At 41.4% G+C, this 27815-nt stretch overlaps 1 protein-coding gene across 11 annotated transcripts in view; it reads right to left on the minus strand.

Annotated features, from left to right (window-relative positions):
• Window positions 1–27815, minus strand: part of myo9aa (myosin IXAa) — a 137626-nt gene that overhangs the window by 82750 nt on the left and 27061 nt on the right. For all 11 annotated transcript variants that reach the window (XR_004630685.1, XR_004630682.1, XR_004630680.1 and 8 more), the window contains one exon: window positions 14076–15038. Coding sequence is in view for 1 of the 11 variants with exons in the window: in XM_034679611.1 (XP_034535502.1) it covers window positions 14076–14951 (876 nt within the window). In the remaining 10 variants the exon portion in view is untranslated. The remainder of the gene's footprint in view (window positions 1–14075; window positions 15039–27815) is intronic.

A 27815-nucleotide genomic window follows, 5' to 3' on the forward strand; every position in this document is an offset into this window, starting at 1 on the left:
CAAAGAAAGCTCTCTATTGTTTTGACAGAGTCAATCAACACAGGTGTATAAGCTTCAGTGAACCTTTAACTTCAGTGTGTCTGTCTGTAGTGTGTATTTGTGTGTGTTATGCTGTGACCTCTCTATCATTAGCCAACACCCAGGTCAGGTTAGCAAAGCTCTGCCCACAAAGCTCTGTCCATGTTGGAGTAAAGTCAGAAGAACAGGTGGTCTAGTCAGCGACACGCCCATATGTAGGCCACATGTCAAGCATTAGCTCATGACTGCTAAGCTAACAGTGAGCTAAACTGAGGCAAGTCAATGCCACCAGGTGAGGGGAGTGGCTCAGCACACCAATACACTAAAGCTAAAGCCACGTGGTCTGACAAAAATTAGGTCAATCCAATTAGTCGGACCTGAAACACACCAACATCTCAGCTCTGTCCAATCCTGAGCCGGTCCTGAAGCCGGGCTGCCCCAGAGTTTGACCTAAGTACATTTCAATAGTCAGTTAAATTAGGTTTTAGAGGATGACTTCACTGCAGCGGGGGAGTCCTGCAGTGTTTTCTAGTAAACAAATAGTCTTGTATACATGTTTGTATCCTCAAGGCTCAATAAACACACTGAATGTATTTCCTTTCTCATAAAACAGTTTGATTTCTAGAAAGCTGCCTACCCGGTTTAGTCTCTGAACACACTAAGTTTAACAGGGATTGAAGACAGAAATAACCTTTCACTGAAAACTGAAGAGGTCTCAAACAAGTTCTACAGGAGGAGCTCAGTCGAAAGTTCAAGATCCAGAGTAACAGATATGACCTTACTGTGCCTGCTTAAAAATATGGGTAGCCTACAGTCCAGTATGTTGTATGCCTGTGCAAGTTAACCGGTTATCATCTAGTAGTGATTCTTCGGAGTATAGAAAAGTCTATGGATGTAAAAAATGTGACAAGATACAAAAGAAAAGTAGGTAAGGGGTCTGAGAACTGTGCCCTTCAGAAGTAAAATAGTTATTGTAGTATGCAGAATAAGCTTTTGAGCATTTTGAGACTAAATTAAAAGGACAGGGGACCATGGTTTGATGTCGAAAAGGATAGGAATTGTTGGATAGCCTGTTTATTTCCTGATGGACCAGTATTATGACAGACAATATCAGAATTTAGCATATTTCACATTATTAATATTAATCTAAGTAGCTCGTAGTCAAACTAAAGATGTTGTCTAAATCAAGCCTAGTCAAAAGTAAAAGAATTACCTTCAAAATGAAGTATAGGAGCCATAATAGTGACAGCAATAAGACAAACCCAAGTACAGAACAAGAGCACTACCTCAAATGTGGAGAGTAGTTGAGAAGGTTTCTTGTTACTTATAAAACCTGCAGGGAGGACTGAAGGCTGGTGGTGCTAGCTCTGCTAACCTTAGCCACACTCAGAAAACCATTTTGACATTGTTAGCTGCAGACTCTGTGATCCCATTTTTAGCTGTGTTCAATAAATTGCACTCAATTTTGTCTGTTTTGTGATTTCTTTTTCTTTTAGTCAGCTGGTTAGTCTGAATTTAAATCTGTTTAAACAAGCAGGAAATGAGTTGCAACGGTCGCAAAATTAACAACACCTTGTACCTTTTTAAGTACCTCAGAGATATAATGTGTTTTTCAGGTGTGACCATAGACGGTATATAAAATGGGCATCATCTCGCACGGCTCGAAAGCCGAAAGGCTCCCCCTAGTGGCTGGCTGCAGTATAGGTTACTCCCCCATTCATTTGAATGGGGCTGCAGTCAAACTTTAAAAAATAAATACACGTGGTAACAATGTTTCTCACATCCGTATGCTGTGGTGATACTGTATGTAGTTATTATTTGACTGTTTTATGTTCAAGGCCTTTTTTTTCTTTTTCGTTAGTTATTAGAGGTTAAAAAACGGGGTTTACTTCCGGGTTTGCTTTGATTGACAGCTGCCGTAGAGAGAAACTCTGTAGGACCTCAGGGTGCAACGCTGTAGGGTGGAGCTTGCTACCGTGGAAACAAACAAATTCCCTACTGTGCAGACTGGCTGCAGAAAATTTACGAGATGGCAGTGTTCTGGAACAGGATATTTTGGCTTCAAAACTGTACAATGGGAAAAGGCAGAGCAACGCTGTCCATTTTACATACAGTCTATGGTGTGACACCAAACCTCTGACCTAATGTAGTTCTTAGGTTCTTACTTTTCGTATGACTATCTCTGTCTATCATGCACTGCACTGTGGGTCAACCTTGTCTTAGAGGATATGACTCCTTGTTTATTTCCCCATGTCCTCATTTCTGTTTACTTAAATCATCATATTAGCGCTAAGTTAATTTCCTCTGAAACAGCCTGAGAAAGACGAGTATTATCTTCATTGTAAGAAAAAAATAGAGCAACATAATATACGTGTATGGAAAATGTCACTTATATAATCCTTTCACAGTCCTGCTGGGATGTAAGCCCGGGGTCAGGGTTTGTTTAGCAGAAAGAGAGATTTCTCAAAGATGAAAGCAGTTTACAGCTTTATGATAGAAAGAAATCTCCACACCTGTGAATGTACTGCTTCTTTAAGGCTGTTCTTTCTGGAAGTTAATGAGTCATTGAGACTAAATGATGACATTTCTTACTGGAATGGTCAGATTAAAAGATGAACAATAGTTACGAGCTGACCAGGGGAACAAAGAGATCGAGAATAAGGAAGATGATAACAACAGTACATAGATGTTTTTCATTTCCTGCAGTGATAACACATTAGAGGGACAAAAGTCATATCTTATCTCTGCTGAAACTTTCATGTCCGTGTCCTGTATGAGCCTGAAGAGATGAACACCTGGTGACAAAAAAACTCAAAGAGAAACAAATGGAAAGTAAAAAGAGCAGCACGTGGACGGATGGGGTGATCTTTCCGTCTTTCCATGAGTGACCTGACATCCCTCATGTTGCCTGCTCCCTTCCAGATGTGTCTGATTTTAACATGTGGTTTTATTGCACCACATCTGGACAGTATGGAGAGCAAAAGATGACCACAAACCACACGCATGCACACACATCAGATGAGAGGTCACCTGCAGGGATTTATGTAACTTCAGCGATGAGTGGAGGCTGTGCGTTCAGCATTTATGTAACAGACTTTATTGATACTAAAAAAAAATCATAAGGGTGGAAAAACTGCAGGAGGAACAGGTGCTCTCTGATTCAACTTGTGTCTGTTTTGATCATTCATTTCAGGAGTCCATGCGAGAAAAAAATCATGACTAAGAAATTAAAAACACTTTTTTTCTTCAGATTTTTCACAAGTTTGAAAATGTTTTCACTCGAGGCTTCAAAGAAAAGACCGTTTCTATAGAAAAGCATCAAAAGACGACTTCAAGAGTTATCTCTTTTCAGCTGTGTCTGCTCCTACACCTGAAGAGCTGAAGGGGAGAGAGGGAAAATAACTGAGCATCAACAAAGAGCTTTTTAAAACAAGTCCTGAACATCCGCTCGTTCACAAAATCAGCGCAGAGTTTCAAAGGAAGGATGACCGGGGGAAAGCAACATCTGGACAGCTGCAGTTTCACAAAGTCTCAACAACAGAAGGGGGGAGAGAGAGAGAGACAGAGGGTATCTGTGTGTGTACGTCTGAAGTCCAAGAGGAGGAGGGGAGGCAAACTGAAGATTTCAATTCAACTTTTTGGCTATTTCAGGGACATCTTCATTTTTTCAAACCTTAGTTCCATAAAATGACAAAACAGTCAGATTCAAATTCAGTGAAGTCAAAACTCAAATTTTCCATGGCTGAAAAAATCTGATAAATAAAATGTAAGTATTGGACAACTTGTTTCATTTCAGTGGCAAACTAAATACGTTCTGACCTTTCCATGGGAAACCTAGTCCTCAAAAAATGACTCCATAATCAACACAGATGTACCCCAGAGTCATTCAGTCTAAATGTTACAGAAGAGCCACAGTGGAGGAACTTTACGTCATGACTCAAACGTCACACAGAATGAAGACTTTTCAGTCCATCTTGTCTCTGTGTGACGCACTACTGCAGGTGGAGGGCAGCGGGGCAGCTGGTCGAGTCTGTGTGTGTCTGTGTGTGTCTGTGTGTGTGTGTGTGTGTGTGTGTGTGTGTGTGTGTTGATGCTGACGAGACACCTGCAGACTCCAGCATAAATAAAGAGCCTGTGAGGAGACAGACACAGGCACATTGTCAAGCTGCTGCTGAGTTCTGCTATTGATGACTGAATAGTTTGCTCTTATTATATAATGAACACACAAAAAAACTTTGATGGCGACCACAATCCACCCATAAAATATATCTGCACAGATGTAGGACCACTATTGCTCTGTATTTTTTTCATCAATCAACATGCAATTTATTATTTCAGATAATCAGTTATTGTTTATTGTATGAAGTTTAAAAAAGTGACCAAAGAACGAGCAGAAACCAAAAAGGAAATCTGCAAGAGTCTTTCTGCTTTAACTAAAAGCCCCAAAAATTAAATTGTTGAAATGGTTGAACAATTTCAGAATAATTCTTATAAGCCAAGAAGGCAAAGTATTTGGGGATTTCATCATCTAAAGTACAAAATATCATTGAAAGATTGATAATCAATACTAGATGGCTGTGATCTTAGAGCCCTTGGGCAGCACTGAATTAAAATCATACATGACTCTGGAGTGGAAATCACTGCATCTTCTTAAAATCACTTCCAAGAACCATCGTCCTGGAAGACAGTTTGTTGCTGCATCCTCTAATGCAGGTTAAAGCTGTACCGTGCAAAGAGGAAACCATAAACATGATCCAGAATCACTGGTGACTTCTCTGGGCCCAAGGCCATTCAGGCAAAATGGAAAACCAAACCTTTTTGAAAGGTTAGCTGTAATTCTCTCATCCTTTCATCTGCAAATAGTCCAGCTGATAAAGGGGGGAAAGCTGAACTTGACCTGCTCCAGAAACAAACTACACTCTGTAACAAGTCAAATAAATCACTGTTACACTTTGAGAATGATGCTGCTCCACCAAATCTCTCTGTGACCTCTGACCTCCAGCTGTTACAGCCTGAGTGAGAGGCTGTATCAACATGCTGCCTCTGCCTGATAGCTAACAAAGCAGGAACAGTATGTGCTACTCTCTCCCAGCTTTCTTCCCTTGGTACCAGTCTGCATGTGTACAGTTTCACACAGAATAAGAGCTTGGCACCGGAGTGGAGACAAAAACAAACGGCAAGAAGTAACAGCTGGAGCTGTTGGCAGACGAGTACTGAAGAGACAGTCTGCAGTCAAAGCTTTGGGTTATCTCTTGTTTAATATGACAAGATACTGGCTGAAGTCAGATTGTATCAACAGTGCCTCCTGCTTTAATGGATAAAAGTCATCGCTTTAATTTGACAAAGTTACCACAGGATCTAAAACTGAAATCAGACAATTTTGGAGGGTTTTTTTCTCCTGAAATGACTCAGATCATCACATCTTAAAGCTATTTGTGATTGATTCAATAATAATCTCCTTGATTTGTTGTTGCAGTGTTGTACTTTCTGCAAAAGGAGTAAAAAAAGTTGTAGCGTGTCGCAAAATTCAGCCATTTAATAGATCTTAAATAATCTTAACTCTAACTATCAACATCAACTGATTCCTTTCTCAAGCAAATGGCCAAATAATTAATAAATCTAGCTTCTTAAAATGGAACATTTTCTGCTTTTGCTGGTTTCATATAATAGTGACTAAATTATTGTTTGTTTTGTTTTATACTGTTGGTTGGACAAAAAGAAAGGACTGGGTGTTTTTTAAAGTAATCTTAAGACTTACCGTTTTAAATCAGGCTTTTAATTTGGAGTAATTTATATTTAGCCCTGGACTGCATTATTATAACAATTGTATTAACAACATTTATTTATCTTATTCATCTATTTATTTCTTGTATTTATCTGATCTTTTTAATTTTAACTGATTTTTATCTTTGCTTTCTAACCTTACTTATTTTATTAATTTTACTGTATTGTTTTTAAATTTTTTTAAAGTATTTTTTTATTATTAGGTCTTTCATTATTTTACCATATCTGTCTGTTGTTTCCTGTCTGTCTGTTCCTTTGTGAAGCACTGTGGGCTGCATGTTTGTATGCATGAAAGGTGCTATATAAATAAAGCCGAGTTGAGTTCAAAATAAACACATTCTACCAGGAAATTTTAAGAGCCTTTTGAAATGTCCCTGATCTTCAAAGCACAAAGCAAACGATCACTTCATCCATGAAGGAGCTGAAAGAGTAAGAATCAGGACTCTGATCCATGGCTGAGGCCCTGAAGAGTTGGATCTCAGGGTCTATTTAGTCATGCAACATTTAAATGTTGTCCTGACATTTAAATTCTATTTTGGCTGCAGCATCATCCCACGGCTTCCCTTATAGAACATAAACATTTCATATGTAAATGTGAGCGAACAGATTAAGGAAATGTTTTAAAGTGTGACCATACTGACTCATCATGCGTCTCATCTATTTATTCATAATCACATATTTATTTAATGTTGTTCTAAAGGGCTCACAGTGTACTGCTTTAAATCTATGTAACTTTTGTACACAGTAAACATACATCTCATCCATTTTGCCGTTGAACATCCTGCTTTTGCTCTGATGTTGTAACATTTAGACCAATCAGGAACAACATTCCTGATTTCACTGAAATATCCGCAGAATTTAGAGAACAGAAAAAAGTGCAAAAATGTAGCCCCAGATTGTTAAACACCTGAGACGTTATCAATAAACCTCTAATATAGCTAATAATACAGTTTTCCACAACTTAAAATCCACTAATGCTCTACATTCACTTCCTCGGGTATGTTTTCATCACCCTGACTGATCGCATGTGTGAGGGATATCGACAGCAGAGGAAGCAAATGATCCTGCAGATAAAGTAAGGAGCATTATGCAGCCGTTGTTATTTTACAGGCTCAGGTGTGATCAAAGGCGGCAGGGTCATAAAGCAGTAGATTATCTCTGCAGAGAGGAACAACAACATTGACCTGATTCAGATAGAAAATAAAGAAACTCCAACAACCCAACCCAGGAAGAGAAAAACATTGAGATGAGTGTTTTTAGTATTTTGGCCTCAGAGTTTAGGATTTACTCAACAAATTAAGACTACAGCTGAACAACCTTATTTCACAAGAAAGCTCTTTAAGCTCTCTTCTACTTTTTTCAGTACTCTCATTGTAACTTTTTGTTTAATGAAGAAAAAAACCTAATAATGATGAGTCACAGAAACTGAGAAACAGCAGCTAACATTAAGAGTAATTTTTGGGCCTTGACTGAATACTCCCAGTGGTGCTACATAAATAACAGGAGACAAATAACAGGGGTTATATTCAGAGCTCTCTGAACGTGATTCGTGACAGAACAGCCCTCCCTGAATCATCTGGGACAACCCAAAGCAAACACCTCTGAACATATGGCTTTATATTACATAATCCTCATACCATTGTGAGGAGGGGAGCTGCTCCAACACTAACACAACTTTACTCCTCAACCTCAAGCTGCAACACAAACAGATCTGCAGTAAAGTGTGTGTGTTACTTGCTTCTGTGTGTTTGTACTCTAAATTGTTCATGTCCTTACAGATGAGTGCGGAGAAACCTGCACGTGAGAGGGTTTGATTATTACTCAACCAGGGAGCAAGCTCTTCACTCTTTACCTCTGATTCATCTAAAGCACGCGCAGCACAATGTGGTGTAAGTCTAAGCTAACATCAGGGACACTGATGATCATTCTTCCACCCCTAGTCTGAGGAAAACAACACTTTGAGGCCACAGTAAATCTCGCTTGACCTCGCCCACTTGGGGGGAGATCCCGTAATTCACACTAATCCTGCTCAGTATAAATTGGGACTTTAGGGAGGTGGTATTGAGTGCAGGAGTGAGTATGTGAGGGTTTTCTGTGTGTACTGAGGTGGCAGTGAAGGGGATGCTGAGAGGTGAAACTGCTGACCCAGGTTGACTCGTGCTGATTGTTTCTGTTGGAGGCACAAACAGAGGACAACAGCAAGGTCTGCGGGGACTTTATGTGCACTGAGGTAGATACACTTGTTCCCAAAACTACCAGCAGGTTGCACAGTGTTTGTTTGTAATCTCTAAACTTGACTCAGCAGCAGCAGGAGCATCTTGTACTTAAGCAGGCCTGAAACACCTCAAAAACACATCATTAGGTTTGCTCCAGCACTAATGCCCTGTGACACCCCTCCCCGGGCTCAGGCAGCAGATCCTGAATGCTGCTGGGTCAGAGCGAGCAGAGTGAGGTAACCCCACACTCCTCCTCCTGACCCAGGGGGGAGCAGAAAACAGCTGAGCTCATATTAAGCTGTCACTGCACTCACATATAAAAACAAATGACCATACTTCCTGTGAGCCGTCTTTGTTTAAATCAGTGTCAACAATAATGATGAACCACAATCAGGTTCCTGTTAAAATAGTGACCCTTTTATCTCTGTGCTGGATCAATAAATTATATGTATCTACATCTTTATTTCCAGTGACGACATCACTTTAAAACAGCTGACTGATAAAAACAACAGTGTATCGTACACAATACAAAAAAATCATAGAATCTAAACTGTAAGTGTGTGTTTTTTCAAGTTATCTAAAAATAGTACATTTTACACATTATAGTAAAAAAATTAAACAAAAATAGTAGCTAACCTTGCAATAAAACCTTGAAAATAGAAAATGTAATGAGTTTTCTGCCTTTATTTTTGCCAGATGACTCCTAAGTTTAGAGTTAGTGAACAGTTATCAAAAGCATCAGTAGCAGTAGGTTCATTCATAAAGGCTGATTTATACTTCTGCGTCTCCCCTACGCAGCAGGGGCTGACGCGGACATGAGCACCACATACTTGTGCGTCGGTGTGTCTGTGTCGCGCAGCAATTCTCCGCCGAAACGCCTGAGGGCGGTGTGGTCTCTCTGATAGCCGGCCGCCTGCTTCCGGTCCCGCTACGATCTCTGTTTACTTTTCCACAGAGTTTCAGAGCATGTTATGTTAATCTACAGCTGATACATGTTGCTGTTTATCATACAGACATGATTACATGAAGAATAGAGAGGAGGAGATGAAATACACGGCCGATGTGCGGCCGATGTCCGGGATCCCAGAAGTGTTGTAAATGCGGGAAAGACAAAGCCGCCGAGCGGACCAATCACAGAGCTTGCGGTCCGCGTCGGCTCTACGGGGAGTTACATTTTGGAGGAGGTGCAAGTCAGCTACGTGCGTAGGCCTCGGTGTAGGTATGGGAGCCACGCGGACCCCCGGCGTAGGGTACGCCGTTGATTCAACGCAGAAGTATAAATCAGCCTTAACAGCACAGGAAACACAGCCACATGCTCTTACAGGTAGGCCTATTTTCTGCAGACCAGCTAACACATTACATCAATTTGAGGGAGAGTGGGGGTTGCAAGTCTTTGGCACCTATATTTTGGGGGTTGCAGGCTGAAAAGTTTGGGAACCCCTGGGTTAGCCTGTAGACTAAATTCTGACATCACTGTGCCTTCATGTTTACAAAAGGAGCTCTTCAACAGTGTAATGATTGTGTCCCAGTGTGTAATTTCACATTGTATTACAGCGTAGCGGAAGCGGGTGAGGCACGGTGACACTGCCACTGTCTTTCCCTTTTACACCGCTGTACCCAACCTCAGAGGAGGAACTACTTTGCCCCACCGTTCCACCTCTGGGGGCTGCACAGGCGTAACAGGGACAATAATATCTCGCTTTGATCTGGAAACATGTAAGAGCCTTAATACTTTTCCGCTCTCATTTTGTCTCAATGAAACTTTAGAAAGAACTCTCAATAAATGGTGAACACGAAACTTCAAAATAATATCTCGACAATAAAGATAGAGCCCTATCAATACTCCTCCGACAGTGTCAATCAAAACAATCAGTTAAACAGTGAAGTGTCCACTTTTGATAGCAAACACTGTATTGATAAAAGCAAAGGGACATAATGAGTTGTATGACTTCATCAAAAAGTATCAGGGGAGACTCAAACCATGGCTGTTAGTGTTTTAAAACCATTATCAGCTGAATTTTTAAGCACATCTTGCATGATTGCACCTACCAACACCATTTTCTAACAACATTGGGCTTTCAATCATTCTTAAATGTCAGGTCACACCTGAAAACCCAGAAATCTGACAGGCTGACACCTGGATTCAGTGTCTGGGTGATAGTTAAACACAAAATGATCATTATCTCCAACAAAAAAAAAATACTAAAGCCGAACAAAACCTGTTATACCTCCTAACTGTCCAGGATCAAAGTTTCATCAAATCATTTTTAATCCAACACTGCTCAGCCCTTGTAGATTAGAAAAAGCAAAGAGAGAAAAGATGAAGGTATTATGTCAGCAAACTCAGCAGTCATCCAGCAAAGAAAGGACACCCAGTTTTCTGCACTAACCTATCATTACTGATGAGTACTGTTGAACAAATGGAGATCAAGCAGGAGAACATCCAACAAATGGGCTGTAATAACAACGCTGCAATAACAGCTTTCCTTCATAGCTGTCTGTCACCCAGCCCTGTACAGCACATATCTCGTGTCTGTTTATTCAACATGTTATATTTAAATATGTGAAATCAAGCTGTGAATTCGTAGTAAAAAAGAAACATTTAGTGAGCAAAAGAAAGAGTAAAAACTTCCAGAAAAACTACCATGTTTGTCTAAAGGCAAAGTTAAAAACAAACATGGAGGTAAATTCCAGTGTGCAGGTATGTAGCTACAGGAATGTATTGCTTCATGTCAATTTTAAGTCATATCTGGCACAAGAAGGTAAACAGCGTCAGGAATGACAGACAGCAGATAAGCACTGAACCAACATCAGGTGAAGTATTTATTGTATTTCACGTATCCTTGCATTCTTTATTCCTTTGGGGTCAATTAAAGTTCACAGGTGTGAAAGGAGAGATACGTTATCATTGGTGTGTTCCCTATGAAGCTCGCAGCCTCAAGCCTGTCATTCTATCCAGTTGGCTTAAATTGACAATAATAACTATGTTGAAGCAGAAGACTGTGACTCGCCATGTTTATCTAACCAGAACAACACGGTTTATGTTTTCAGCTCTTGAAGATGATTTTTATTAATTGGAGCACTTGAGCGACAGGGCTTGTCAGGAGTTTAACACGTAGCTGCTGCAGCTGTTGGTTGCTTTCCAAAAGACCAAGACCTCTTGTAAGTGATATCCTTTATAAAGAGTTAAAAAAAAACTCCCTCGATGAGCTTGAGGACTCGGGGCAAGTTTGCCCTGCGACTGGCAGTCAGCACAAAACATTTGGCTGCTTTGCTTTGGTAAACAATGATTGAATTTTTGAAGGTGCCATAAATAAGAGGAATTATTTTATAAACTGTATCAATAAATCCTTTTGAAACATTTTGCGGCAATGTGTTTCTGTCTTAGTAGTAGTCAGTAAATAAGCACGATAATGAAAAGTGAGCAGGTGTTTATGCAAATTAGAATGCCAAGTATGGTATGATGTGGTATGGTATAGTAGCAGCAGCAGCTAACGTCACCTTGAGCAGATGTGAGGAGCAGGATGCAGATATCTGCCAAGTCTTTTCTTTCCACTCTACAAATTCACAGTGTATTTAATTTAAAAATTGAAACTCCTCAACGAACTAAGTACAAAAGTTTGGTCTCTTTTCTTCGTAGTTCAACTCACCAGCACCTAAAACCAGACCTCTATGTCCATGAGTTGCTCTTGAACTCAACTAAGGCCCAGAACTTGAAACCAGCGTCCCATAGCAGAGTTCAAGGTCAAACTCAAAGCTCTTTACATTAAGATGAGAAAACATTAACTCAAGCAGAGGCGGCAGTTTAACTACTGTGCAGTATACATTTACGGTGCAGTGAACACTGTTTTACTTGGGTGTATCTTTGTTTTGTTACTGTGGATGTCTGAATCATCACACTGAGGACAAGGCAGTTCTTCATTCTGTTGTACATTGTGTAACAACAAGAAGGCCTTTTCTCTCTCCGTCTATGTTTCTGCTGCTTGTCTCCTGTCCTGAATGATGAGCTATGAGGAAATGAAGATGGAGTGTTTCTATGAGGTAACGTTGGCTGCTGTTCCTCCTCCCCGCAGTAGCACCACATCCTCAGTCTTGGCATCAATCACAGGCGGGCAGATACGCAATCTCACTGTGCAAACAATTAAAGGCCACTCCTCTGCACTCAAAACTACTCACTCGTGTTGCTACGTTGAGGATTAACCCAGTATGCTTACTCATTAACCACAGAGACACACCGATAAATGACATTCCAGAGAACTGTGTTTGCTGAACCGATGGTAATAAAAGGCAGTGTAGAGCTACTTGTTGCAAAGTTGTTGTCTCACTGGTTACCTTTGAACTTGGCCTCTGAGCTGCCTCTTTCAACTTGACATTGATGCCATTTAACAAACTAAATATTTAAATCACTTTATCCTTGTGAATAATAGTTTACAGTTGGGATTACCTCAGGAGAGAGGCCAAAACTTCTAAAATACTTATTCAGGTGATAGATAGAATCATGTACTGTCATGGCTGAAGTCAAAAGTGATTTATTTCTACAAACTCTGCCCTGTTCTTGCATAAGTTAACAAACTGTAAACAGCTGGTTATCAGGGTGATGTAACAGTAAGTTCAATTGGTTTCAAAGCAAACCTAGCATCAGTAGCCACCTCTGATACTTTAATAGATGTGGTCGAGTCTCCGAAACCGGGTATCGAATATTGGGGATAGGGTGTTGGTGAGTATGCCAATTAATACACCAATCTGATATCATAACCACACAACAACAGTGAAGTACTGTCACAGAGTGTAATATGAGTCAAAGCTAGCAAAATGTCACCAATTGGTATTTTTCCACCTCTGCATATTTTTCAATCACAGTGGTAACACAGGGGGAGCTGGAAAACTGCCATGTTCAGGTTTTGGAATTGGTGTCAGGAAGGAAAATGCATCAGCAGAAAATGTCTACAGTAAGCAATACAACCCCTTAATAAAGGCCAACAACACACTTGACAATGAGCCACCAGTATTTTCCTTCCTGACTGGCAGCATTGTACACCGTCAAAGGCTGTTGTGCAACTCTGAGGAATCCAGCTGATGTTGAAGACAAATGAGAAAACAATGTGCGGTTGTAAACTCGTCAAAGACTCTTGACTGGAGTGCATGAAAGTGGCAGGTCTCTGAAGAAGAAAAAGAATATATGAGGAATGTCTTGAGTGATACGAAAACAAGCAGTTTCCTTTGCGACCTTTGGGCTGGGCCTCTACGAGGTCCACCTTGAGACAATCTTTCCACTGTAGAGGGGAAAACGGTTGGGATCACAAAAACAAGAATATACAACTGTTAGCGCTGCTGATAGGCAGCTGCAGAGATAGAGCTCCACTGTGGGCTACATAATCCCCACACAGCTGGAGTGATAGTGCAATAAACCTCTGTATGGGGACAGACAAAACTCGGGAACAAACATAGAGACAGTTGTGGATAAGCAGTGTTGTGTAACTAATGCTCAAAGCTACAGAGAGATGGAGTGGTAGCAGGAATCAGTTCATTAAGACAAACTGTACCATGAATGTAAATGTCACAGGGCTCTGCTTGTATTGCAAACTGATTAAGAATGTGGAGCAGGTGGCAATGTTAGTAAGAGCAGTAAGTTCAAGTTAGGGAGAATGAGTCAAGTCCAAAGATAATTTTTGACAACTGTTGATTCAAGAGTTCAAGAGGAAATCTCTATTAAGATAATATTCTTTTTCAATATCCTTTCAGAATTTCAGATATGTTTTTATTCTAAGAAATCCATTATATCTACCTACGGCCAAATATCACTCAAAATAAATCTGAATAAAGATCAAGTTTGCACCATGTTGGGACTATAAATATAGTGAATGCAAGTCTGCCTATCACTGTGTTGTTTCTGTGTAAGTCAAAAGTTGACACAAATGTTCCATTCCTTTGTTTCAGCAGTCAAGTCTCAAACAGTCATTTGTCTATCTTTGGTCTGACTCGAGGTTGAGTCTCTAGTTTGTCCTGTACAGCTTTGTAATGAGCAGGAAGCATTCGTAAACAAGTGTTGTTGCTCACCTCTAACACTGGTCCCGCCCCCAAGATAATCTGCTCCACTCCACTGGCGAAACCCTTCTGGCTGAGAGCGGTCAGATGATGAATGAGAAAGTTTGTGCTTTGTGTCTTCCCAGATCCGCTCTCCCCTGATATCACGATGCACTGATTTCTCTCTCTCTGCAGCATGGCGTGATACGCCACGTCTGCAACGGCATAAATATGTGGCTCAAGATCTCCCAGTGTATGATTATCATACATCTTCACATACTTGGGGTTGTAGATAGGCAGGAACTTGAAGGGGTTTATGACGATGAGGATGCTTCCGACATAAGTGTAGATCCTTTCCTGGAGGAAGCGTGAGCGCAGGTTGTCCAGCAGCGAGCGCTCATTGAGCTCTGGCAGGCGGCACAGATCTGCATGGTCTCCCTGAGACTCAGGCTGTGGTAGCAGTCCTCGTTCCACCATGCACCTGCGTTCCTCTGTGACCTGCAGCCACATCTGGAGGCTGCCACCATAGTGGATTGATCCGTCCAGGTTCTTCTGCCTCAGGAGGAAGCGGTAATCCTCGCCGCCAGACAGCGGACGATGCTCTAGAGCCACACGGGGCCAGAGCATCATCCTCTGCACAGGACAGTCGCACGGATTCAGAATCCATTCTTCACCTCCAAACTCCTTCACCTCGGCCAGAACATAACACCTGGTGCGATCCAACACCAGGCGCTCAATGACGCGTTCGATGGCCTCGGCTGCTGTGGTGGTCTTGCGGGCACTGATCGGGCAGTAGATGGTTCCCTCGGCCAAGGCGCCGGGGTAGATGCGCACGGTGAACTCTGAGTTCTCATAGCGCTGCCGCCTGCCAAGGGTGCCCATGCCACCGACGCCATCACGGGTACTCATGGCGGAGCAGGAGTTCCCATGAGCAGCAGCCCGGCACTGGCACGTCCTTCACTGGGCTGGAGAGGCCACAGAATCAAGACATCACCACTGTGAAGAAGAACAAGGAGACACAATTAATCAATATCACCAGCAGAAAGATTCTGCATATCTATGATCTAAAGCTGCAATAAAAGCCAGCTTCTCCTAACTATTCAATTAACCTAAACCCTCAGTAGCAACCCTCTGCAATCTGGCAGATTACGGAATTCGTCAGATTATGACAGAAAAACTTCAATTGCTGTTACGTAATCGACCGAAGGGCCAAATTATTCTGCTGCAGCCTGACATGCACACTCACAGAGGATGGGGGATAAGTCATCAGGATCCACAGGATTACCATTAACACACACACACACACACACACACACACACACACACACACACACACACACACACTCTACAGCACAAACGTAAGCTCTCCCAGCACCATGAACCAGCAGCTGCTGCCCGCCTTACTGAATACACAATCACGCCATTCACAAGTTCCCTCTTTAATACACAGCAGAGGGACTTCATGGGGTGAGGAGAGGCCACAGAGAGAGAGAGAGGGAAGAGTTTGACGCCTGAGCTTCTGACAGTTCCTTGCTGTCATCAGTATTTCGGACAGTTCAATGGCACCAACACTGACACAAGTAAAATCTGAATGGATCGACTAGCTTATAAGTTTCTCTTGCGCAACTTATTTAATGTGACATTTTTTAAGATACATGCAGAATATAGCAGATGCAGTCTGGCATTAAGTACTTTGTTCTTTTGGGCCTTAATGATGCACTGCAGGTGAGTTATTAGAGTGTAGATCATTGTGCAGACTTCACTGAATGAAGCACTTATTGCTTCTTGATACTCTGAATTCTTAAGAGGTGAAAATTTAAGAAATGCACTTTTTTGCAGTAGTTATGAGTCAATAATTGTCTGCTGACTGTAAAGAGGCTCACATTACTTTAGTCAGTGACTCTGTCCTTCCATCTAACCCTGATCAAACCTCAGCCTTGTGTATCATCAGTCTGAAATGTTCAGTGCATTCCAGGAGTTATTATGTGATGTGCTGTAATTTCACTTTATGTCGTAACAATTTTCCTTGAACGCGTCTCTCTGAGTGTTGATCTTCAAAGACGAGGAATGAGCTTCGACTTGTTACTATCAGCGGTGGCTTTTTCAAGAGAAATAAAAGAGAAATGAACACTTAAGATGTTCCTACTAATTAAGGAGTTGTGTGAATTGTGGCAGCTTTACATTCCTGTCTAGGAAAGCTTACACACATGAAAACTTCAGCGTCACTACCTCTGTTCCAGCAGATTTTTCCCTTTATGACTGTTGAGCATCCGAAGAAAAATAAGATCACAGACTCCATAAAAAAATTAACTGCAACCAAGATCAGGGGTCAAACCTACTATTATCTTTTATCAAAGAGTAGCTTACAAATGTCTACATTTGTAGTTTGTCTTGTCCTAAATTCAGTGAATTCAGCTAAACACTATGTATGGAAAAGAAGAGCATCACTTTCTCACACTTGTGGAGCATACATTCAAATGTTTGGAATCTTTGTTTGAAAAAAAATGTTACAGTTACAATCTGGATGGCTAATTTTTCCTGAAATGTTATTTTCTGACCTGGTATGAGTGAGGAAAGGCTACACCAGTGAAAAAAATCTATATCCAAAGTACCTCACAAATATAGAGTTACACTGAGAGCAGAGATGAGGTTAGAAATGATCTATATCATCTAATTTTCACTGTTTTCCAACCTGTATCCTTTGCTATTTTCTTGTTTATTTCTGCAGGGAAAATGATCAATTAAAAGAATATTCACCAGAGTTAGCTCGCTGCTAATTTGCATGTAATCCCAGGGCAGATTAAGGAAAAACTACCACAATAAGAAATTACACAAAATAAAACAGCTCATCAAATAAGTCCACCTGGGAGAGAGAATAAACAGACTCAATAAGCAGCATGAACAGAGGACAGAAAATGAAAACAAGAAATGGAACAGGTTTAGTCAACAACCTGTGTGGATGATCACAAAGAGCTCCAGCAGAGAAATGGTACAATGCTGCACTCCGGCCACTTCCTGTCGCCCCATATCCAACCTCTCGTGCCATGTGCCATCTCAGCAACTTCACTATAACCACGGGCCACACACAAAAACACAAACCGGACCCCTCCCCTTTCCAAATTACACCCAAAAAACACAATCCTGGACCTCACGTGAAGCACCCTGACTGTTTGGAATGAGTTCAGATTCAACGACAGGCATCAACTCACTGAGATTGTTGTACATTTCCCTTCTTGACCGATTTCTACTTCATGTTTGTGTGCATGTGTGTGTGTTTTTGTGTGTTTTGAGCTGTGTGTTAGGGCCTGGCGCCTGGAACAGATGGTCAGCTTGCTGCTTAAGGGATGGAGCGGGAAGGAGGGGGTGGCAGACCTGGACAGTACAAGGCCATGCTGCTCGCTTCTCTGTTTACCTTTACACAGGAAATATTAACTGACTGACAACACAGGAAATCTAACCCACCACAGAACATCCCCCAGTGAGAAATGTTTGAACTGCTGTCTTAGGTTTTGTACAAGTAACAGACAAATGTACTAAAAACGACCTGGAATGGATCAAGGTGACATCAGGGGAATTCTGCTTAGAGTGGGGGAGGGGTTGATGCATTGCAAAGGTAAACCGACCAGGAACAGTGATAAAAAACATGAAAGCTATTTGGTGTTGGATTGGCTGTTTGACACAATAACAGCTAATGATAAAGTGATAGCTGGAAAAATGTGGCTTTTTCAGATACATGGAATTAAATCTAAAAATAATGCCATGTAGAATCTGCTGTTCCTCTTCATTTAGCCTGTTATCATATAAGAGTTTGACTAACAGCATCTCCAATATCAAACATTTGAATTGCAGCAAATCAAAAGCTTTTTACGGGATACAAAAACATGTAAGTCAGCATTCAGGGCAATAACACAGAAAAATGTAATCCTCTGTTCTCCTGACAGTTTGAAACCGACCAGTCTTTCTGGTTCTATTTCATCCTTGTTGATCATTATTTGGCGCTGGATCAATTTAGCATTGGGGTCATATTACAATGAAGGAATTTTAGAAGATGCAGCGGTTGCAGTGAGCTTCTTAACAAGGCTTGAAAGGTGTTAAGCAGGAATCTAATTTAAAAGTTCTCTGCAGCTGGTTTTTGTTGACTTCATTCAGCCTAATCTTAATTTTGGATCACTGCAAAACACATCATCAATAACAAGCCTCGTTCACATGGATCACCTATCATAATGTGTGAGTGAATCAGCTCAAAATTCAAGTTGTGTTATTGTGGCGTCTTTGTAAAATCCGACACATAGGGGCAGAGATAAATGGGCAGGGCAGGACAAGCCACTGTGTGTGCCAATGTGTGTGTGACATGTCTGTGGAAAAAAGAACTAAAAGGTGAGCATATAGAAGTGTTTTGTAAACATGACATAAAAAAAGTTTGGGAAAGGGGCATGATTAGTATATGAAAGAGCCCAATGTAAATACATATTCCACCACCACAGACACAGCGTCATTATGTTGGAAACAGTGTGCTAACATTATTCTTTTTTTTTTAAGTTATATTTTGGGGGCTTTTACACCTTTAGAGGACAGTGGATAGAGCAGTAAAAGGTGGGAGAGAATGAGGGAATGACATGCTGGAAAGGGGCCGCAGGCAGGCAAGAGTCGAATCCAAGCTGCCCACTGTATGGACATGCAACTTAACTATTAGCTAAATCCCTGCCCTATGTGCTAAATTTATTTGATACCAGCCCTCTTACTTCTAATGTTTTTCTGGTTATTTTTTCTGGTTTGATCATTAAAGGTAAGTGATACCCTTCATTGTTTAATCCTGCTGTGTGTGAAACCACTCCAGAGTCCATATCAAGGGGTCTGCAGGCAGTTTTAGGCAGTCACTCTCAACTGTATAAAAGTCCATCCAATGAAGTCACCCCATGAACGAATATGCCGTCATAAGTTCATGTGCTCTTAATGTTTTCATGAATTCTACTCGTGTCCATCATTGTGCTCTGGGCTGGAGAAAGAGAAGAAAAGAAAAAAGCAGCTGCCTGTGAAAGGCCAACTACTGATACTACAAACCTTCAGAAATGAATTTTTGCCCTTTAAAAAGTCAACATTGTATTCTGTTCTCCCACAGATGCACATACACTCCCTGCACTGTTGTTATCAGTCACATTGTTCTATGATAACTTATTCAAAGTAGCAAACACAGAGTGACCCTGCTGCTGAAAGTGTCCAGAGAAAATAAAAAGAAAAAAGAAACAGAGAGGGGAACATGTTTGAGGCATGATGTCATTCCACCTGAGTGCTGAGCATGTGTGTCCACATGGTAAGTTTAAGAGGGAAAAAAGCAGGTTTGTTGGAGATAAGCTGCGGGTTTGTGCCCCGGAGGAGGTGACAGAGCAGAGCGAGCACAGCTGGAGAAGGAAACCTGCAGCGGCCTCTTCTACCCTCTGCCCTCCCCTGATGACTGAACCAGGAACAGATCCGGTTACATCACCTGAATGCTCCCAGATCAAGGAATCTCAGTCAAGTAATCTGACCCAGGGTTAGGACTGAGGAGACTCTTCCTGAAGCGGATCAGAACAGACCCCAATCTCACCTCTGATATCTACAGGCAGTAAAGCTGGAATTCACATAAAAGCTAATTCTGTATGTAAAGCAAACAACACATGCGTCTTTACTGTGAGCCGAGTCAAACCCAGATCAGATTGTATCTGAGTTCAGCAGAGTTAAGAGTGAAGGTTGAACTTATCTGTTCTGAGATCAGTGGTGAAAAACAACCTGCAGGATGAGTGAAAGCTGAACAATGACACGTTGTATTGAGGAAGTGATGAGTGTCACTGTGACATACAATGGATTTAATGCAGCAATGTGTACTCAACTTGTTAACATTACCTGTGGCTTTCTCATGCATGCAGAGAGAGGAATAGCGAGTATTGAACTTTACTTTAAAGTTTGTCCCTAAGATAGAAATGTGTGCAGAATGAATGCCTCTGTCTCTTCTGCAGTAGATTTCTGCACAAGCAACTTTGTAACTTATACTTTTGAGAAAAAAAGAGTGAACATTTTGAAAGGCTTGTATTCACGTAGCTGGGACAAACTAATATTTGGCATGCCACATATACAAAGGCTGCCGTCCTTGATGCAACAGTCACTGAACTGACTCCAGGCCCTGACTCTTTGCTGTACATGTACACTCTATTAAAAAGAAAACAACAGTGCTTTACTTTGCTGTATGAAGCTTGGTTGTTTTTGCAGGACTCCCAGACGTGACACACGTGTTCCTCCTGCAGTGCACTGATCAGCTATTCAGGTCTATAATGCATGACTCATCTTGACTTCTGCTGAGTAAACTGACATATTGTGAATTTTGATATATTTGCATTTCAGTTTGACATCATTTTAAGCAAAACCGAATAACTGATCAGTACATTGCAGGCAGAAGAACACAGATGTGTCACGGCAGCAAAGTTCAGCGCTGAAGATTTTCCAAATACACCAACATCAGTGTTGGGTCAGAATTTGCTTGACTGGGTGGTGGAGCTGACCCCGTCTGCAGTGGTTGATAGCCTAGCTTTCGCTCTGGTTCTCTGGCTGGTTTCTCAACAAAGGAGCCAAACTGTCTGGGATCCCTTTTAGGTAATACACTCACTATTGACAAGAACCTTATGAGTAATTGTTGAAGGGTCTTGACGGGGTCAACATCATAAAATATATTGACGTTCAAGTCTTTTTTCTTGATCAACAATCAAATATTTCTTATTTTTTTAGGTCTGGAAATGCAGAAGACTTAACTACCCTTGTTGCTTGCATATTCAAATTATTGAATATATAATAATAATTGAGGAAAATGAAAGCCTTCACTCTTTCTATAATCTGAACATTGCTGCCTGCTGAATGTCTGTTTGGAGGTTCCCTCTGACAGTTAACCAAGGAGAGGTTCAACCATGTGACTCACACTCCTCAATGACTGCCATTGTTGCAGGAGTGAAGGATCAAGTTTGGTCAGCTTTTTACCACGTTAAGTCATCTTTCTGCAAAGCTTTGTGTGTTAGCATATGTGTGTGTGTATGTGTCTGTGTGTGTGTGTGTGTCGCTGTCATCAGGGCTCAGCTCATGTATTCAGAGCTCATAAAGTTGTGGTGTCTCTATTATACCTGCAGCCACAGAGAACTTGTATGTGTTTCACAGAGGTGTGTGAGCTAGCACTGGACTGTGAACTCTCATGTCTCATCTACACGTTTTCGTGGGTTCATCTGAGAATCTTGCGGCTCCATAGAGACAAACTTAGGTGCCATGTTTATTAGTGACATGTCAGAGGAGCACTCTACGCACTCCTTGATAATTTGACTTCAATTGCAAGACTGGGTAGCTCAGGTCTTTGGCCTTACAGGGGTCAGGGTAGAGGTGGTAAAAAATAACTCCTGATGCTGCTCGTCCATCATTTTCATGAAACTCTGGTGCCATCTTGATTTCTTTCCTAATATTAATTCATGGGGACAAGATGAATTCAGGGCCGATTGCGAGGACCTCACTTGACAAGTGTGTGACAAGAGCGTAAACAAAATAAAGTAATTCCAGTTATGTCACACAAAACCACATACTCATGAACTACACATAGCCCTACTTATATGATGATAGTTTTAATGGTTGTAATAAGGTCCCAAATGAACACTAATAGTGATTCCAAAAACAGAAGAAAAACAAAAGAGGACACAAGACTACATCATATCACAAAAGGAGTGCAGAAAAGCAACACATTGCTGCATAAAAAAATATCACAATGCAGGAAAAAAAATGTTTGGTGCTAAAACTGGTCCGGGGGACACCTCCAGACTCTCCTAATATTGTCAAATATAAAAAAAGAATTTATCAAACTATTTGTTTAACTATTTTTAACATTAACCAAAAGTGTGAAACCTTCACCTGCTGCAAAGTAGAGCCAAAGACCACAAGGGACAGTATTCAGTGTGTTCATGACTGGAATGCAGAGGCATGTGTCACACAGGACTTCCACCAGATCCGTGTCCGGTCCGGCTCCGTGCTCTCTCGTTCGTCAACACCCACCGGTTACGTTTTCAGAATGCAGCACGGCGCAGGAGGACCACCGGACAGCTGGAGTCATGTGACCGAGGTTTTCCGTTGTAATTACTGCATTAATAAATATCCTCCTCCTCTCCTCATCCATGTTGTCTTTATGGTCCTCTGAAAACCTCTGACCTGTTGACTCCAGGCTCCATTCATCATGACGGTTTGTTGTTGTAGTTAAGTGAAATACGATCTAGTGATAACACAGTGTTTTATTCTGAAAATTAACAGGATGTTTTAAGTTTTGTTGCCTGACTTTCTGTCCTGCTCCATCTGCTCTGTGCCGATTGATGCGTTGTGCTCCGGCATCCAGCAAAAATAGAAGTCTTGCTTCTCTGATCCATTGTGTTCCGACCTGCCGGGTCAGAGAAGCAGCCGGAACACAACGGAGTGGATCCAGTGGGAGTTAACACATTGACTAGAATAGAAACCTGTCAGATCCAGTGCCGTGAGGGATTGGAGACGGACCTGAGACCGACCGGACATGGATCTGGTGAAATTTGGCTGTTAGTCTCTTCAGGTTTAAGTCTCAGGTGCAGTATAGAGGAGTTTATGGGTGTCTACCCGTGTCACATATGGGAAGAAGGTGCTAATTATGGCAGTCCATAACAGCACAGATAGGGCAGATAAGAGACAGAGAAACAGACTGTTACGCAGTATACATACCACACAGAAACTCATTTCCCTACTTTTAATAGGGCTCCACTAGCTTCAAAAACAGGCCCATCCCCCCTCAGAGTTACAGCCAAAAGGAAATTGCACTTCAGACATAAAACACGTACAGTACAAGCAGTCGTAAAACCAACTGTAAAGAAAAGGGAAGGGCACTAGAAAGCTCCACTGAACCATGTGAAGAATGTGCTTTGAGTTGTCATATGGAAGAGATACTGAAAGTGTTACAAAGACAACAAAACAACGCCTGCATTTAAGGTTAAGAACTTCCACATGCTTTGAGGTAAGTTTAGTGAATCTGATAAAATGGCATTTAAAGCCAGCCAGGCTCTTAACAGTTCCTAATGATGTACTGAATACACTGAATACACTGTTCAGTACTGGTTCTGATACCTGGGCTTTAAGTATTGGCTAGTACTAAATATGTATCTGATTTATAAGCACTGTATGGAAGAGATCGGATCATCATTTTATGATACATTAGGTCAACACTAGGCTTGACTTTGACATTGCTTTCATAACTCTGAAACACCAAAGATAACCCGTCATTGGTATTTCAAGTAACCAAAGAACTTGTTGGGGTAGTATGTGCGAAATAGTTCCAGTCCACACTCTAGCTCTACCATACAGGCCAGGTAGCTCCCTCCATCTTCCTTTACCATGACTTAGCAGTATATAATAATCTAATATCTGTTTTCTGTGAATGCATGATTATGAAGTGAAGGAGAAAAGATGTGAAAAAAGTTGCACAGTGTCGCTGTCTTTTCCAGCACAGAGTGCACTCAACTTTCAATGAATGGGGATGTGTTTTGTTAACTGGGTCAGGTCGCACGCAGCCATGTTGGAATAATTTTCCAGGACTATATGTGATTTTCCAGGACATTTAACTTTTTCTCCCATTTTCCAGGTGTTTTCCAGTACTGGAAAACTGGTCAACTGTTTTCTAGGTTTTCCAGGTTTTCCAGGACGCGTGTGAACCCTGTTTGTTGGTTGGTGTGATCACGGCCGACAGTGACCGGTTAGTACAGATCAACGTGTTCACGAACCAGCTCGTCATCCTTACAGCGCCCGGATGGATGCTACAGCACATATACATTTTCTGTAGGTGAGAGCTTTTTAGACTCTGATCCGGACTACAGTCCTGAGCAAAGCACCTCATCGGGTCAGAGGGGACAGGCCCGAGGTAGAGCGAGAGGGGCAGTCAGTAGAGTCAGGGGAAGCAGAGGCAGGGGATGGGGACTCGGCGTGCACGCTGGGGAAATGTACGCACAGGAGGCGGGCAGAACGGCAGGACAGGATTTGATTGGTTTAAAATTCTGGGACCCAAAAACGGTGATTGGTTGGCGTTTTTCCAGGTTTACTCCGGCTGTAGATAGCAGCTTTTTTGGCTCTTTTTTAGGAACACATTATGTATTGATTGCCATCAGGACATAAAGATCATTTTAACCAGTATAACAAAAAGTGTATCTAAATCTGACTACCAACCCCAGCTTTAAGTATCTGAATGTAGCAGTATCGTCTGCATACAGTGTATGTTTTAGAATGTGTTTGTTTAGGCAACCCATTTCACATTTTCATCTTTGTTAAACAGGACCAAAATTAAAGGGCCAGAAATGTTGGTCATACGCTGTATCTAACCTTCGGTGAAATCAACTGCCACTGACCAAGGCTATAGATCCGGTTAATGGCTACTGTCATAATGCTATAATGCTCTACAACCCGGAGGTAAACAGACACAGAAACCAGATGGCATGCCATAGTGATCTAAAAAATTTAGATACAGTTGAAAGGAAGCATCTGGTTAAACTGGCATATAACGGCTCACCTGGAGAAACGTGTAACCAGCACAGGCATGTACACGTTAACCTGCAAGGAGGACTGAAGGTTGGTGGTGTTAGCTCGGCTAATTTTAGCCACACTTGGCAAACCAACTAGACAACATTTACCCGCAGACTCTGTGATCTTGTGTCTGGCTGTGTTGAATGGACTGCTCAATGTGACTGTTTTCTAACCTTTAGACTATTCCATTAATGGGAATTCAAATTATTATTTCAACAACAAGGGAATTAGTTGCTGCAGAGAATACTTTGCCTGGATATTGTCTGAGCAGTGACACGTTTAGATGGCTGCTGTCAAACCTGTTATAAATGATAGGGGGTAATATTTAAATATTATGAGAGAAGTATTTTACATGTGGAGTTTAAAAGTAAGACCATACTGTGAAGTGAATTTGTAATTACCATATCATCTGCAGCTCTCAACAGCATGTGATATGCTCCTTGCATAGTTCATAGAAGAGTCTTACAAAGTGTAACTCCGCGTTTCTTCCTCGTTGTCAACGCGGTTGAGGGCCAAAAAAAAAACAGCTGAAGAATTGCAGTGGTGGCAAAAGTTGATCTTTACATGATAGACTTCCTGTGAAACTGACTCCCATGTTGAGAATTAATTTGCACTCAGAAGGCTTGGTAAATGTACAAGCTTTCATTCAGTGCCTTTATAATGAATACATGTAAAACTGTCTCTTTATGAATTGTTGTGGCTGAGGACAACAAGTAGATGGACATGCAAGCCTCCAGAGAGACGGTTTTGTTGATCATTAAATAATCCATGCAGGTTGTTTTCAGATGTATTTACTGTAGTGTGAACTTCTCTTTAGACCGCAGTAAACATAGCCCCAGCTGTAGTATGAAACAAATGTAGGGGTCAGCTGATTGATGGGGCAGTGAACATGCCATACAAGCACCAACATGTTCAACAAACTCACACATAAACATAATTACAGGTCACCAATCCTTCACCCTAAATGTATCAAAGTGTAACACCACTCTGCCTCTGCAGTGTCCTGCAGAAATAGTTGACCTTCAGCCTGGAGGCAACACTGTAGCTCAACAAGAGGAGTTGACCTTGTCAAGGAAAGAGAAACAATTCTCCAGCCTGAGTCTCTGTGGGGGCTGCTGAAGTTACAGGATAGTTGTTTAGTTCATTGTCTGATTGTGAGGAACTGAAATTCCTGATTTATCAAGGTAATAGTCAAAATGTCCTCATAACAGTCTCTAAAATGTGGGGATTTAACTGTAATTATTTCTAAAAAGTCCACTAATTCTGGTCAAATTACATAGTGGTACTTTGGGAGGCTAGCTAAATTGCAGTTAGCAAGATCTCCAGCCCAGAGAGCACTTCCTTCTCATTTTTTAAAGTATAAACCCACAAAAAAGATGTATAATCCTAAGAGATCCTTAAGAGAAATCTGTCAGGGGTAAATACGACTGGTAATGAGATTAAAACAAAAGTAATCATTGTTTTCAGCTCCAGATTCCTCACAATTTAGACCAACAGCTGAAAAATGAACCTCCTCCATGACTGTGGAGCTTTACTCTGGAGCAATGATTACAGTAGTAGATCTAACCCAAAACATCTGATCATTTAACACCTTTGTTTTCTTTGGAGAGGTGCTCAAACCACCAATAAGTCAATGGCTCACAGAGGTTACCTTTTTTCTGCACTGTGTGGTAAATTGGCTGTAACATGAGGATATGGCAGAGCAGCCTGCTGTAACTTCTCCCTGTATTTAACTCGCTGCTGAACGACCACGTTTGACGCTAATTTAGGTCAACGGAAAATGAGAAGCGTAAGAGTGCCAACACTGTAGTCAGCGTCTTTTACATTTGGGTTTCAGTGGTTTTGTTCAAATTCCAGTGACAACATGAAAATTCTTCCTTAAAGCTTAAAGTGTGGACTGAGATCATTCCTCCAGAACCAGGACTTCGTTTTCTTTACATGACAGCAGCAGAAGACTTGCAAACATGGGAGATATGTTCTCACAGTAGTATACTGGTAAGATCTGATGGGAGTTCTACAGACATCACAGAAGCTAACGCAGTTAACGATAAAATCCCTGAATTTACAGCACTTGATGCCCCATCTTTTTCCCATGGTGGAAGACAAAGGATCTCACTAGCTAATGCCGTATTTAGTACAGTTCCCAGAGTTGCCGCTACTTCGATTATTTAAAGATTATTTAAAAGATTGCTACATGTTCAGGAGTGCAACGTCAAAGAATAGACGAGACAAGCTGCAACAATTACAGCAGTACTCACTGAAAATAAAAACACCAATAAAATCTGAACATGCAGTTGAGCTTGATTAACTACTCTGATGAACCATTAGAGAGGAATGAGTAAGGTGAATTTAAGGGAGTGGAGGTGAACAGTATCCGTCCTGGATTAACTTGTCAATGAAAGCCCAGAGGGAGTTTGTTTTTCTCATGCACTGACAGATGACCTGTATACATTTTACCGCCTCAAAAGCACGCTCTGCGCTCACTCACACGACTCTCAAGTCTCTCTGTCCGGCTATGTAACAGCTAATGACTAGAAAGTGGAGGCCGGGGTGTGGAACATGAGCTCTGTCTGAAATAGAGAGAGTGAAAAGACAATGAGAGGGAAAAGAAGCATGCAGAAGGAAGGAGCAGATGAGAGTTGATGAGTTACAGAGAGTAAGAAACAAGCAGAGACAGAGAGAGAAAGAGGGAGAGAAGATGCGGCTGGTTGAGAGAGAGAGAGAGAGAGAGAGAGAGAGAGAGAGAGAGAGAGAGAGAGAGAGAGAGAGAGAGAGAGAGAGAAGGAAGAAGAAATATAGGAGTCAACCTGGCTTCAGTGTGCCAAGGTATCAGTGTTGATGTGTTTATTAGTGCAGCAGTTGACCTATTTATCTGACAGCTGATATAATCCATCCGGCTTCAATCCAGCTTTCAGTGACATATTCACCATCAGAGCTGAGAAAAAACACACTGCTGATGCTCCCTGACACCTTCATCCATTTCTGTCCCAATGCAGAGTCACTTTCATGCAAACAGAAAGTGTTTTACCTAATGTTGGAATTACTTATTACTGAATTTTTTGACAAATTTATCAAAACAAGCATTTCATGTCAAACCACCTTTTAGAGGATTGGGGTTGTCGCTCCTTGATTCAGGTTTCAGCAACATTTCTACAGAGACAACAAACTGGTAATTCAATTTTCTGTCTT

This window comes from Notolabrus celidotus, chromosome 3 (assembly GCF_009762535.1).
Source record: "Notolabrus celidotus isolate fNotCel1 chromosome 3, fNotCel1.pri, whole genome shotgun sequence".
In the NCBI taxonomy this organism is placed as follows: domain Eukaryota; kingdom Metazoa; phylum Chordata; class Actinopteri; order Labriformes; family Labridae; genus Notolabrus; species Notolabrus celidotus.